We start from the raw sequence: 13,979 nt of genomic DNA, 5'->3' as shown, positions 1-13,979 counted from the left end.
AGACAAAGTCATCTACCAAATCTTTTTAAATTCCAATTGCCATTTTCTTCCCCTTAATTTGTTACGGATAAAATGCTAGCTTATCAGTTGCAATTCAGATGGCATGTAAATGAAGGAACCGTAAAACTGAATAAGGCAAAAATTCTATTTTACCTTTAGCAAATTTCTTTTTATTTCACCTTAAACTTAAATGGGCTACACTTTTCTTTCTAATTATTTGAATTTGTATTGGACTTGGAATGAGCCAAATTTTATATATATAGAAATATAATATTTTAAATATGTATGTATCTATCGGTTTGGTTCGGTTTTGGTTCGGGTTTTTTGGTTTAACACCAAACCAAACAAAATATTACCGGTTTTTTAAAATTTAAAACCAAATCAAGTCAAACCAAGTTGGTTTTCGATTTATTAAGTCCGTTTGACTCGATTTACCGATTCGGATCGATTTTTCGGTCTCATTTGAACACCCCTAATGTTGCTAATGTGCATCTACATATTTCGTATACTTGATGAATTTTTACTGCTTGTGCTATCATTATCAATATGCATTACTATTATAACTAAGGGAGGGTAACCTATATATACATAAGAATAGGGTATATTTACAAAATATGACGATACTTTTCAATTTACAAAACATATCAATAGATTTTTTACAAAACATATACAAAAATTTTTGCTCAAATTTTGTGTATGAAAACTGTATGAAATGTGTATATCTCCCTTAAAGCTTAAAATTTTCGCTCGAGAATTTAGTGTATGAAATGTGTATATCTCTCAAGACTTAAAAATTTTGCTCAAATTTTCATTTATGAAAAGTGAAAGCAATATGAAATATGTATGTCTCGCTCAAGGATTAGCATGTTAGGTTTTTGAAAATTTAATACAACTACAACAACATTATATACAACTTTCATACAATATTCATACAAATTTAATACAACAACAACATAGAAAACTTGAAAAACACTTTTCTGAAACATAAGTCATGATTCTACCATCATTCATAGGGTTTTGTGCTTTACATAATTCACGATTCTATCATTATTCATACAATTCATTACCCAATCTCCTAAGAACTAAACTATTAACAACAATAATAATTAGAAAACTTTCCAAAAACTAATTCAAATACCTAATCATGTAAAACCTAAAAACATAAACACCAACTAATTATTCAACAGATTCGTCAATTATCCCCCAACTCTTTGTTATTTTCACAGTTTGTTCTCTCATCGGAGCTACGGTGGCTGCCGACTCACTTGCACTGGCGTCGGCTTCATCCGTCAGATCTATCTCACCGTCGTTCGTCACCAGATCTATCTCACCATCGTTCGCCGCCTGTTTTGCCGTCACTGTTGTTGCTTTCCTCATCGGATCTGCTCTCAAGAACTGAAGTTTTGACGATTAGAGATAGAGATGATTTGGTTTCACCTTTTGCATTCTAGTTTCCCAATTCTGTTGTGTGGTTTGCAGCGTGTGTATGATGAATATGATATATTATGAAGTTCTTCGTTTATGTATTGTCTATGAATATCTTCTCTGTTATGGATTTTTAGGCTCTGTGCATTGAATTTCCGCCCATAATATAGAGTGGCTTTTAATTTTTCCAGATCTAGAATGTTTTATAATTAAGTTGGTATATTTTGTAAATAAGAAAAAATATTCTTATATTTTGTAATATAGGATCTTAACAAGTATTACTATGTCATTTTACCTTATAACTATAGTATTCGAGCCAACTGGTGTGCACCTAGATTAATTCTATAAGGTACCTATAAAAGGTTCATTAAAGGTGGTAAACAGCCTACACACACCAAGTTGATGGAAAAGAGGAAACTGGATAAACACAATAAGACGATAAACCATTTTTTCTTTTTCATTTGTTTTCTGCATTGTGGGTGGTCGAGTATAACAAGGTCCAAAAGAAAAATATGACACGTGAGCTGATGCCTATTGAAGAACAAATAGCATGCTCTAAAGTTTCGTTCTACGTATGCTGAAGTAATTCACAAAAACAATCATTCTTCCGATTTCTAAGGTGCAAAGAGTAAGTGAACTTTGTTACTCAGCATTTTCACTTGGAAAGCTTCTGTGAGCTTGTAGATTCATATTTATGCACAGGAAGACAAGGGCCGCTGTAAATGAAGCCGAAATTATATATATTATTTCAACACAGTTACAAATGTCCTTGTTCTAAATACATTATACACAAGAAGAGATTCAGGCACCCTTCGATTACAAGGACTGATAGTAGATACGTTAATTACAAAGAATTTTTATTTAGTTTTTCTTCAATGTGGTGAACTCTGGTCAGAGACTCTTCAAATGCATTTACAGCTACTTTATAATGATCTAGGGAAATCACCCCTTCTTCCACAACTTGTAATGCACTGCTATACAACTGGCTAAACCATTGAACCTGTTCAGTAGAACTGGATTCAAGATCTGATGCACATAATCGCTTGTAATCCTTCTTCCACCGTGATAAAATGTACTTTGAAGGGATCTCTTCCACACCATTGAAGTTCAGTACACACAATGCGTGCCTGCACAAATATCCGTAGAAGTTGAAGCAGCTACAAATGCAACGAACTTCGGCTGCTGCTCTGTTGTACAGAACTTCATAATCCCGTATCTCTCTCCCATTTCCCTCATCCAAAACACGCTCCTTCACCAAAAATATTACCACCTGCCCATCAACATGTAACTGCGTTGTACTAAAACAAGAATACATCTCCTCTACCTCTAACTGAAATCTTTTGAAGATCTCTCTAGTGTACATTTTTGAGAGCTGCAACTCAAATGAACATCTTGTTTTGAGTTCAAGGTTTGAGTTTCTCGACTCCATATCTGCAAGCGCTTCTTCCTTGAACTTTTTCTGCAAAGCTAATTCATATTTGTCAAGAAACTCTTTTAGAGGAGTTTGCTTGTGCACATATTTATCGAAAAAAGCAGTCAATATTTCATTAGGCCTGGCAGTGGCCATTCCAGCAAAAAAAGTGTCTTTCAGATAAACTGGAGCCCATTTAGCTCTGTCATTGTACAATGAACAAAGCCACTCATGATCACCAACTCCAATTCTTTGGATCATAAATCTCCATGCTGCTTCAAAATCAAATGGCTTTAGAACCTCATATATTGTTTTAATCAATGCCTTTCGAATAACATCATAGTTACGCAATCCTCCCAACTTCTCTGGAACCTTTCTCATGATGTGCGATAAAGCAAAACGATGAAGAGACCTCGGGAACACTTCACTGACTGCTGTCTCCAAAATCTTGCATCTTTCTGTAATAAATGTTTGAGGGAAACGTCCAAGAGAACAGGTAAGCCAAGCTTTAAACACCCAAACATAAGAGGCCTTAGTCTCACCAGCAAGCAGGCCACAGCCCAGCAACATTGATTGACCATGGTGATTTGTGCCCACAAATGCCACAAGAGGAATCTCATATTTGTTGGACAAATATGAATTATCAAAATAGATCACATCAACAAAGTAAGCATATGCCGCCCTTGACCTGGCATCAATCCAGAACACATTCCTCAACTTCCCTTCATCGTTCAGATCCATCAAGTAAAAGAAGTTGGGGTTTGTCAACTGCATGCGGCAGAAATAATTATACATGGCTTGGGTGTCTCCTTTTCTTAAGTTTAGCTTATCATGGCAATCAGATGAAGTTTTGCACCTCCTTGCACTAAAATCGGCATTCCTATTTGCACCTGCATCAATCACAAGCGCCCGGTATAACTTGATTGTTCGCACTTCAGCATTACAATTTGAATCCAACTTCTTCTTGCTACCAGCACCCGTTTTCTTGATAGACTTGCATGCTTTTGTACCTAACGAATGATTGTGTTCAAGAGTAACTTCAAGAACTCTCCATCTTTTGGAGTCCACCATTCTCATCCTCATCATTGCAGGACAACCAGTTCTAGTTTCCTTGCGCAGCCGGTTTACATCTTTAATCCTCTTGAAGCCCTGGCTACTGCAGCATAGTACTGCGCCATACTTCTCCCTGCTATTTCTTTTGAACCAGGAATTTTTTACTCTAACACGAAAACCAACCTCCCTGGCATAACAAATATAGTAGTTGTAAGCATCGTCATACGATTCAAACTCCATTCCTACAGCTGGGGCAACAAATTCCTTCTGCCCATCAGTAACACAATTCTGATCATCTAACCCGTCTGACTCTACCTGCCCACCATTTTGAACAAATAATTCATCCGACTCAATTTGCTCACTGTTCTGATCATCTAACCCATCTGACTCTATTTCTTGAAATCTCCCACTGCCTTGTCCAGTAACGTCTTGCTCACTATCAAGAGAAGCTTCTTCCATCTGAAATTAAGATATATAATGAATTAGAATTTAGCCATATTAGCAAGCTAAACTTCAAATCAGAGAGCAAAGTCACATTCAGGTCGGTCAGCTTATCTGCTTGTAACAATAAACAACATGGTTATATCACAAGCAATCTCAAACCTTTTTTTATCAAATAGCACTGCATGGATTTGATTATGTGCCTAGGCTTAAATCTAACTGCATAATTTGCAAGCATTGAACGACGATAAATAAAACGAAAAAAAAAAAACTATACTAAAATAAGCATAATATTCTTACGATCTGTCAGGAACAACTTCAAACCTAAAAATCTAAATGATGCAGTGCAGTCTGTAACTACAAGCTGTTAGAAAGATTATCTATTATGTTTTCTAATAATCTACTAACTTAAACTCAAAAGGGTCCACTCTAATTACCATCTGTTGGAGAGATGAATCATCAAGTTTCCCCAATTTACTAATTCACATGGTCTTTTAAACAAAAGTAGTTTTACTGCTCGAAACAAAAATAGTACTGTATTACTTACAAATCAATTTCGCCGGAGAGGTGCGGGCTGGCAGCTGAGTGAAATTGCCGTCAGAAAGTGAAACTACTCTCCCGTCATTTCAGTTGTGGGCCGAAATCTATCGAATTTGGGTCATTAGCTCGTATTTAGGCTTCGAAAGGCTTGAGGAGAAATTTTTTTTTTTTTTTTTTTTGCGCGGATTGACCTTCTTTTGGCTGGTCTTTAATTTTTATCGTTCAAATTGGTGATCTTTAATATTTACCCGTCATTTAACACTCAAAGGTTCTGCATTTGAATTCAGATTCAATCAAAAAAATAATTTGCAAGGCATAAGTTTTATCCAAAATTAGGCCTTAAGGATATTTATAAAAATCCAGCAAAATAGGTTTTTTTTTCTTTTTTGGCCTTAAGGCAGTTTGAAATCCCAACTTATGTCTTGCAAAATTTCTTTTAATTTTTGACTGAGTGAGAGTTCGAACCTAAAATTAAGGAACTTTTAGCTAAGGGCAAAAATTAAAGACCACTGATTTGAGGGACAAAAATTAAAGACCACCCAGCGAAGGACAATCCCGCAAATTGTCCAGGAGAATTTGATCCTTTTTTTCTTTTTCTTTTTTTTTTTTTTGCCAGGATTTGACCTCATATGGACTGGTCTTTAATTTTTTATCCTCAAAGCGGAGGTCTTTAATTTTTGTTCATTTTCTCATCTATTGAAAATTTATGGGCCAAAGTATTTTTATTCGATGGTTTGTAAAATCAAATATTCTGGTAGAATTGGAAAAAAATTGTAAGGCAAAGTTTCATAAAAACTATGTCTTATCAGGCAAAGTTACATAAAAACTATGTCTTGTCCAACAAAGTTCTATAGAAATTAAGATATTTTGTGTAGTGACTAATTCGCTCGGCATAAGTTTATAGAAACTTTGCCTTTTCCGATATAACTTCTGCAGAAATGAAGTTATGTTAGATATCTTAATTTCTACAGAACTATGCCAGACAAGGCATAGTTTCTATGGAACTTTGGCTTGCGAAATTAGGTCATAAATCCGAATTTTATTTTTTGTTTTTTCGATGTCAATGGTATTTTCGGCCACTTTTTTGTTACTTAAGGGCCGAAGGGTAAAATTAAATACCAGCTATTTGAGGGGCAAAAATTAAAGACCACCCCCAAGATAGGGGTATTCGTGCAAATTGCCCGAATTTGATGGGTCATTCGCACAAATGCCCCTATTTCAGGGTGATATTTAATTTTTGCCCCTCAAAATGTTTGGTCTTTAATTTTTGCTCTTCAACACTTTTGGCGTTGCATAACTTAGATTTTGCTCGGCAAAATTTATGTTTAGCTTCGGCATATGTATCGTAACATCCCACAAATTATGCCGAATAAGACAAAACTTTCAGCACTCAACATAATGTGAGAAACTGCATAAGTTTAGATTTTGCTCGGCAAAGTTTGCATTGAGTTTTGCCATATGTATCATAATATCCTACACAAGTTATGCCGGAAAAGACAAAAATTTTAACACTCAACATAATATGAAAAATAGTACATAACTTATGCGGCATAACTTAATTTCTACAGAACTTGTGGCAAGCGAGGCAAAAGTCCAGTTTTGAAAGAAAAAAATGTTACAAAACTTATGACGATATTTTCATAAAATAACACCAGTGCTTTAAAGGGAAATCCGTGCAAAAAAGACGAATTTGATCTAAAGAACCGACAACAGTCAACATTTTTGACCTGCAAACTTTAGATCGAGAGATCCAAAATAAAGACCCATTTACATTTGGGTTATAATCCGTATTTGAAATGTTACTCCAGTTGTTGCGTTGTTTGTTTTTTAAATATTTATATCAGCTATTACAATTCATTGTTCCGTGCAATACACGTCATATCATTAATTCATTTTGAACTTATATTTGCTCAATGGATACAATCCGTTCATGGTCATGTGGTAATAAAATTTTCTTCGTAGGATTTCAAAAAACTAATAAAAGCTAAACATAAAAAGTAATGTTGTTCCTGGGAATCAAACTTCGAACATTGGAGACAATTTTAAATACCCTGGACCATTTGAACTAACATTTTGCATTTGTTCACAATATTCAAAACTTATATATGTAAATAAACACATTAAATCTACCTTATATATACACACACTTGTCCAAGCTAAAAAGGTAAATGATAGAATTTAATTATCAGATATGACATAACTAAAGAGAGAAAATCAATTTATCGTTAAAAGTAAACTGAATAGAAGATTACGAATAAGTAAATATCCGTACAGTATTATACATCATAAGGCGTAGTTCTCTTGCTGATAGTGTATTTTTTCTTTGTTATGCAGACTTCATCGGGTCACAATTTAACGTTAGGGGCACAATGCATTGCCCAAATTGTAGAATGTCTTAAGATGAAAATCAAGGACCTCCAAAAAAAAATTCAAATTCATCTTTGGCCATTCTAAATTTGGGCATGCATTTTGCCCCTAGCATTAAATCTGACCCGATGCAATGTGCATAACAAAAAAAGAAGCCACTCTCTCTTTATAACGTGGTTCGACTAATATGCTTATGTTCACGGGTAAGAACTAAGAAGGATCAATTCCACTAATTTAAGTTACAAAGAGTACAAACTAAGAGATATTTAATTTACTAAAGAACCCCAAAAAAATAAAATCACTAATTCACTCCAAAAGAAGTTTCATACAAGTATTTCCTAACACTCAATTCTCAAATATTTCTCACAAACCTCTTTTTCTCAATATTTTTCTGACAACACTCTCTTAGAAATGACATAAGATTGATGAAAAATATGGGATAGAAGCAGTCTCTATTTATAGGCAAAAGTTTTCAAGACAATCAAAACCATTTTCAATTTGGGTCCACTTGAATTAAATTAGCTACCAAGTTGAAATAGAACAGTCTTCTTGAGTTGACACTAAAATCCAAACGTACCCCTCATGTAAGCCCGTCAACCGGTTCGCTTGAACCGGTTAAAACCCGAGAACGGACGGTGCCCGGTAGAAATGTTAACGATTAATTCTTTTACCGGTCCGGTTCCCATTTTTTTGAAACCGGAACCGGTAAAACCGGAACCGGACCGGTTAAACCGGTCAAATTAAAAAAAAAAAAAAAAAAATTTAAAGAGCCGTTGGGTTGGGCGTAATTGGACCGTTGGCAACGGTCCATTTGCAAAAATGGCCGTTGCCAAACGTCATTTACTTAATTTTTGGCCCCCGACCCCCAAACTTTTTTTTTTAACACTTTAACCCATCCTCACCCCTATATAAACCCTAAACTTCATTTTCATTTTAATTCACACCAATTCACTCTTCTCTTTCTCTCAAATCTCAATCTCTCAATTATAGTTACTTTGCAATAATTAGTCACTTTATATTTCTCTCAAATAAATATTACAAAGTCTTATTATAGTTTCAATTATTAATTTTGCAATTATAATATTGTTGGTGGAGTTGGTGATTTTGCAACAATCCGAAGTAACTTTGGTGGATTTGCAATTCTAGCCGCCTTCACTTTGTTGGAAATTAATCCGGCAATTTGGTACCTTCGTTCCAACTCTATCTTTATTTTTCGCAATTTAATTCTCGCAATTTAATTTACGCAATTTAATTCTAGCAATTTAATTTGTTGTGATTTATTTGATTGTGATTTAAATTAATTCTATTTAATAATGTCAAAGAGATTAAGACGTGGTGTCGGTAGTAGTAGTGGTATTGTTAGGGGTGGGCTTAATGAGGAAACATTTGTGGAAGAAACACCTAATTTAGGTATTGATGTTGGAGGAAATAATCCACTTTTAGGTCATGAGGCAATGCAACAACATTTTACCGACACTTTTAATGAAGACTTAGATGATGATGATGAAACACAACCCCCGAAAATCCCATAGGAGATACATGTCCTGCACAATCACATACACAAGACAAACCGCCTAGAACTCGTAAGCCAACATTCAGCTAAAGTTTGGAAATTTATGACTAAGAATAGGGAAAACCAATCAGCTACATGTACCTTATGTGGACAAGTATTTAGTTTTAAGTAAGGAACTGGTAAGGATGGTGGAACGGGTACACTAAATTCTCATATGAGAACCAAACATATGGATGTTTGGGGAGAGCAAACGGGTTCAAATGTGGGGGGGATTCAAATGACGATAGACCCACGAACCGGTAGAAATTTTAAGTATGACAAGAAAAAAGAGCGTGTAGAAATAGCTAAAATGGTAGCTTATGATTGTTTACCATTTTCCTTTCCATCGGGTATGGGGTTTGTTACTTACATTCAACGTTGTTATAATCCGTTATTTGAGGGTATTCCTAGAAGTACTTGTAGAGCCGATGTTATAGATTTGTTTAAAAAATATAGATTTTATTTACGCCATGTATTTAATTCTTTAAATTGTAATGTTTGTCTTACCGCTGATTTGGGTCTTAGTCTTAACAAGTTAGATTTCTTTTGCTATTACATGTCATTGGGTTGATGACAAATTTATGCAAAAAAGAATTATAGCTTTTTTATATGATGAAGGAAAAGGTCGTCACGATGGAAAATTTTTAGCGGATTCAATGTCTACTATTATGAGATTTTTTAACATTTATAGAAAAACACTTTGTATTGCTTTAGATAATGCTTCTAATAATACAAAGGCGATTGGTCTTTTAAAGAGAGAATTAAACCCTCCGCTAAAAAATATTTTTCATGTGAGATGTAGTTGTCACATTTTAAATTTAATTGTTAAAGATGGTCTTGACTATTCGACGATTCTATTCAAAAAGTTAGAAATGCGGTTGCGTTTCTTTTTGTAATGCTAATAGGGGAAGAATTAGAGATTTTAAGAATGCTTTTGTGGAAAATAACCTTAGACCTAAGAAAATTCAAGTAGAAATTGAGATTAGGTGGAACTACACTTACATTATGCTACAACAAGCATATGAGTATAGGATTCCCATACAACAAATTCACAACAAATATAATACTGATAGTGATGATTGGTTAAATTATTCGCATTGGGAAGATGTTAAAGAATGTGTTGACCTCTTAGAAAATTTTTATAATGCAACTCTTGCTTTTTCTAGACAATCTATCCCACGGTAACCGGAATTTTAGCCTACTTAGCGGAAATAGCTAGAGTTTTACAAGAGTATAAACATAAACCCGGTTATCAAGTGGCTATTTTTGAAATGATAATCAAATTTAAGAAGTATTTTTTTTCCATCTCAACTTTATTTATATTGGGTTCTCTTTTAAATCCTTGTTTAAAAATGTCTTATACTAAAAATTTGGTTGGTCAAATTTATACATTTTTAGAAATTGAAGCGGGAGTTCAACCATCTTTAGCTGAAGCCGAACTCGCTATTGATGATGAGTTTAGAAAAGTTTTTACTCATTATTGTAGTTTGGAAGAACGTGCTACACCCGTTGCTCCACGCCCTACTACTTCTCAGAGTAGCAAAAAGGGCTTGTCGGGTTTAAAAGTTTTACATTCACAGCCAACTTCTTCTTGTACTGCAAACTTTGATGAATATAACTTTTATTTGATGCAGCCAAATGTGGATATCAAGGAACTGGATGACTTGGACGTCTTAGCATCTTGGAAGAAGTACAAGGCAAGTTATCGATACTCTCGAGAATGGCTCGAGATATCCTTACGGTTCAAGTATCAACCGTGGCTTCGGAGAGCGCATTTAGCCAAGGAAGACAGCAAATTGGAGACCATAGACATTCATTATCCGGCTTTAGCTTGCAAGTACTAGTGTGCATTCGCGATTGGATTAGATCGGAGCGACGCAACCAAAACTTAGAAGCGGAGGAAGGCGAAGAGGAAAAAATTGAAGATTTGATAGCTAGTGGACCGGACCAAATGCAAGACTTTGAAGATATTTCCATGACCGAATATGATGTGGGGGAAATTAACGAAATGGTTCAAAATTGGTGATTTTATTATTCTACTATTTCTATCTTTTCATGTATTATTTGCAAGTTAAAAAAAACTACAACTTGCAAATAAATGTTATCCAAGAATGAATAAAATAAATGGCTCATTGAGCTTTCTTCTATTTACTTGTGTTCATATTTTTACTTTTATAAAGTTAGGAATATACCTAAAATATACTAAGAATATACTTAAATTAAAAACTAGAAAGTTATATACTTGAAAAATAACTAAAATATACTAAGAATATACTTATAATATATAGTATATATATAACTTAAACATATATATATATATATATATATACCATAAATGCGTATCTATGTTTAGAAGTAGATCTTCTTATAAGCTATAAATAATATATATATATATATATATATTAAGTTATATAACCTAAGTATCCGATACATATATTGATATATATATAAGTATATTCTTACTATATTTTAGGTATATATATATATGTATACGTATATACGAATTTATAAACTTAGAAAACAATTAAGCTATAAATAACATAAGTTATAATATATAAGTTATAAGTATATATAGTATACTTAAAGTATGTATATATATATATATATATATATATATATATATATATATATATATATATATATATAAGTTATATATATATATAGTATATAACTTAAACATATATCTATATATATATATATATATATAAGTTATATAACCTAGGTATATTGATATATATACGTATATTCTTACTATATTTTAGGTATATGTAGTATATAGTGTTAACTTAAGCATATAACTTAATATATATATGTATACACGTATATTCTCGTATTTTGTTTCAAGTTACGTTATTGTTAGTATATTTAAACTTTACTTATAAACTTGTATAACATATGTAAATATACCTACAATATACTAATAAATACTATAATATATATATATATATATATATATATATAATACAAAAAAAAAAAAAAAAAAGTTTTGAACCATTTTAACCGGACCGGTTCCGGTTTGAGGTTTCAAACCGGTAAACCAAAACCGGTTAAACGGTTCCGGTTTTTTAACGAGCTTAAACCGGCCGGTTCCCTAACCGGTTACCGGTCCGGTTCCGGTTAAACCGGTTAACGGGCATACCCTCATGCCACTATTTCTAAAGGTCTTTTTTACCCTTACGGATATGTCTTTATTATTCCACTTACATTCTTGTGTTCAGTCAAGTAACGTAATTCTAAAGCCCTTATTTGGAATGTGTCGGATGCCTCTAAATGTTGTGTACTTTTTTTAAGTGTTTTTAGCACGTCGATTAGTTTTTTTAATTACTTTACTTGTTCAGTACAATTTCGTAAATATGACAAACTTTAAGTGACTTATTAATATCCAAAATGACGACAGTGATAACGTCGAAAGGGTAAAAATGCACGTTAAATTTTTATTTTCTGTTATAATCAATGAAAGCATTAAATTGTAACCTGATTATAGTTACTGATTTAGTACATCCGAAAATGTTATTTTCAGTATTAAACATCAAATTGTCATTATTACAACATCCAAAGCTCTATCACATATCCTTTTTATTGTTTGTTGGTTGCTGCTACTTTTTTTTTTTCAAGTCTATTTTGTCAATGGATTAGTCTTTCACCAATATATTTTCGTAACTATGAAAAAATTTCTTTTTCCAATTTTGTTCTTAACATAAATTAATTATTTCTCAAATGTATTGAAGTATTAGTAGTCAGATTTGGATTTCTAAAGCAAGATTAACATGGGTAACTTCATAAATGAAACATGAGATAAATTAGAGACCTCCTTCCAAGTTTGACTTCATGTCATTAACTTTTCTCCTTATCATGATTTTTTTTGTAAAAATTCTTTTAACCGGCTAATTATTAATATAAAAAATTGAAATGCGACTAATTTACCCTCCTTAATATAATCAGTTGTTTATTTAATTTTGTAAACATGTCTTTTTAGAATAAAATAATTTTCCATCTTCCATTAAAATTTATGACAATCGTGATTTCATTTTGCATTCATTTTGCTACACTCCATCGAGAATGGTTTGCTTCACAAATTTTGTCCAGGTAGAAGATCGTTTGCTACTAGCTAATTCTAATTTTGTTGGAAATAATAATTCAAAATTGTAGGAAACCAACACTGGTTAGGATTTGATATTTTAATTCATGTCTAGTTAGGATTTATAGTCAAATTAGTAGAAGAATAGGTTTTCTTGTTTTGAGTTAAAGTATGTTTCTTACTATTATAAATAGGGGTGTTACTAGCTATTTTCATAACGAGAGAGAACAAGAGATATTGTAGAGATTCGTAGAGTCTAGCAATAAAATATTTTCCTTCAAATTGGTATCAGAGCTTCTACGATCCTGTAGACAATCAAAGAGCTTTCACTGCCGGGAGGCGGCGATAACTCATATATGCCGCCGTTTGGCCAAGAATATATATGTTGGAGAATGTCGGGCCAATAATATAAGCATGAGAAATAATCATGCTGAGAATGATTGAAAAAAGTATTGCATGTTTCAAGAGGTGCAAATAAATTTGCACAAGAGGAAGGAACGATCTTCTTTAAAATTGGAGAAGTGGGTTAAAAAATGAGTGTTGGTGACAAAGTGCATCAACGAGAGTTGGAGAGAAATGCTCCAACAATTGAAGGTTGAAGAGAAGTGCTTCAACGAGATTGAATGTTGGTGAGAAGTGCATCGACCATTGGAAGTTGGAGAAAAGTGTTCCAACACAATCAAGAAAAAAATAATGGGTGTTGGAGAGAAGTGCTCCAACTATTAGATGTTGGAGAGAAGTGCTCCAACATAATCAAGAAAAAAAAGATAATGGGTGTTGGAGAGAAGTGTTCCGACTATTGGAAGTTGGAGAGAAGTGCTCCAACACAACCAAGACAAAAAATAATGGGAGTTAGAGCGAAGTGCTCCAACATAACCAAATTAAAAAAATAATGGGAGTTGGAGAGAAGTGCTCCAACAATTTAAAGTTGAAGAGAAAATGTTTCAACAATTTAAGGTTGATGAGAAAGTGCCTCAACAAATTAGAATGTTGGAGAAAAAGTGTTCCAACGATTATGAAAGTTGAAGATAAAGTGCTTCAACAATTGATTGATGGTTGGTGACAAGAGCATCAACGAGGTTGCTGCTTACGTGCTTCAACAAAATTATGAC

At 33.2% G+C, this 13,979-nt stretch overlaps 1 protein-coding gene across 1 annotated transcript; it reads right to left on the bottom strand.

The window, feature by feature from the left end:
• Positions 1-2,142: 2,142 nt before the first annotated feature.
• Positions 2,143-5,037, bottom strand: LOC132045096 (protein FAR1-RELATED SEQUENCE 6). Its single transcript, XM_059435624.1, has 2 exons — positions 4,878-5,037; positions 2,143-4,348 (listed from the first exon to the last, which is right to left on the bottom strand). Exon 2 carries the CDS (start codon positions 4,346-4,348, stop codon positions 2,270-2,272), a length of 2,079 nt encoding a protein of 692 aa, XP_059291607.1. The 5' UTR covers positions 4,878-5,037; the 3' UTR covers positions 2,143-2,269.
• Positions 5,038-13,979: the final 8,942 nt, after the last annotated feature.

Source organism: Lycium ferocissimum, unplaced genomic scaffold (genome assembly GCF_029784015.1).
Source record: "Lycium ferocissimum isolate CSIRO_LF1 unplaced genomic scaffold, AGI_CSIRO_Lferr_CH_V1 ctg60, whole genome shotgun sequence".
Lineage (NCBI taxonomy): Eukaryota > Viridiplantae > Streptophyta > Magnoliopsida > Solanales > Solanaceae > Lycium > Lycium ferocissimum.
The sequence above is the reverse complement of the archived record's forward strand: the minus strand, read 5'-3'. Positions and strand labels throughout refer to the sequence as shown.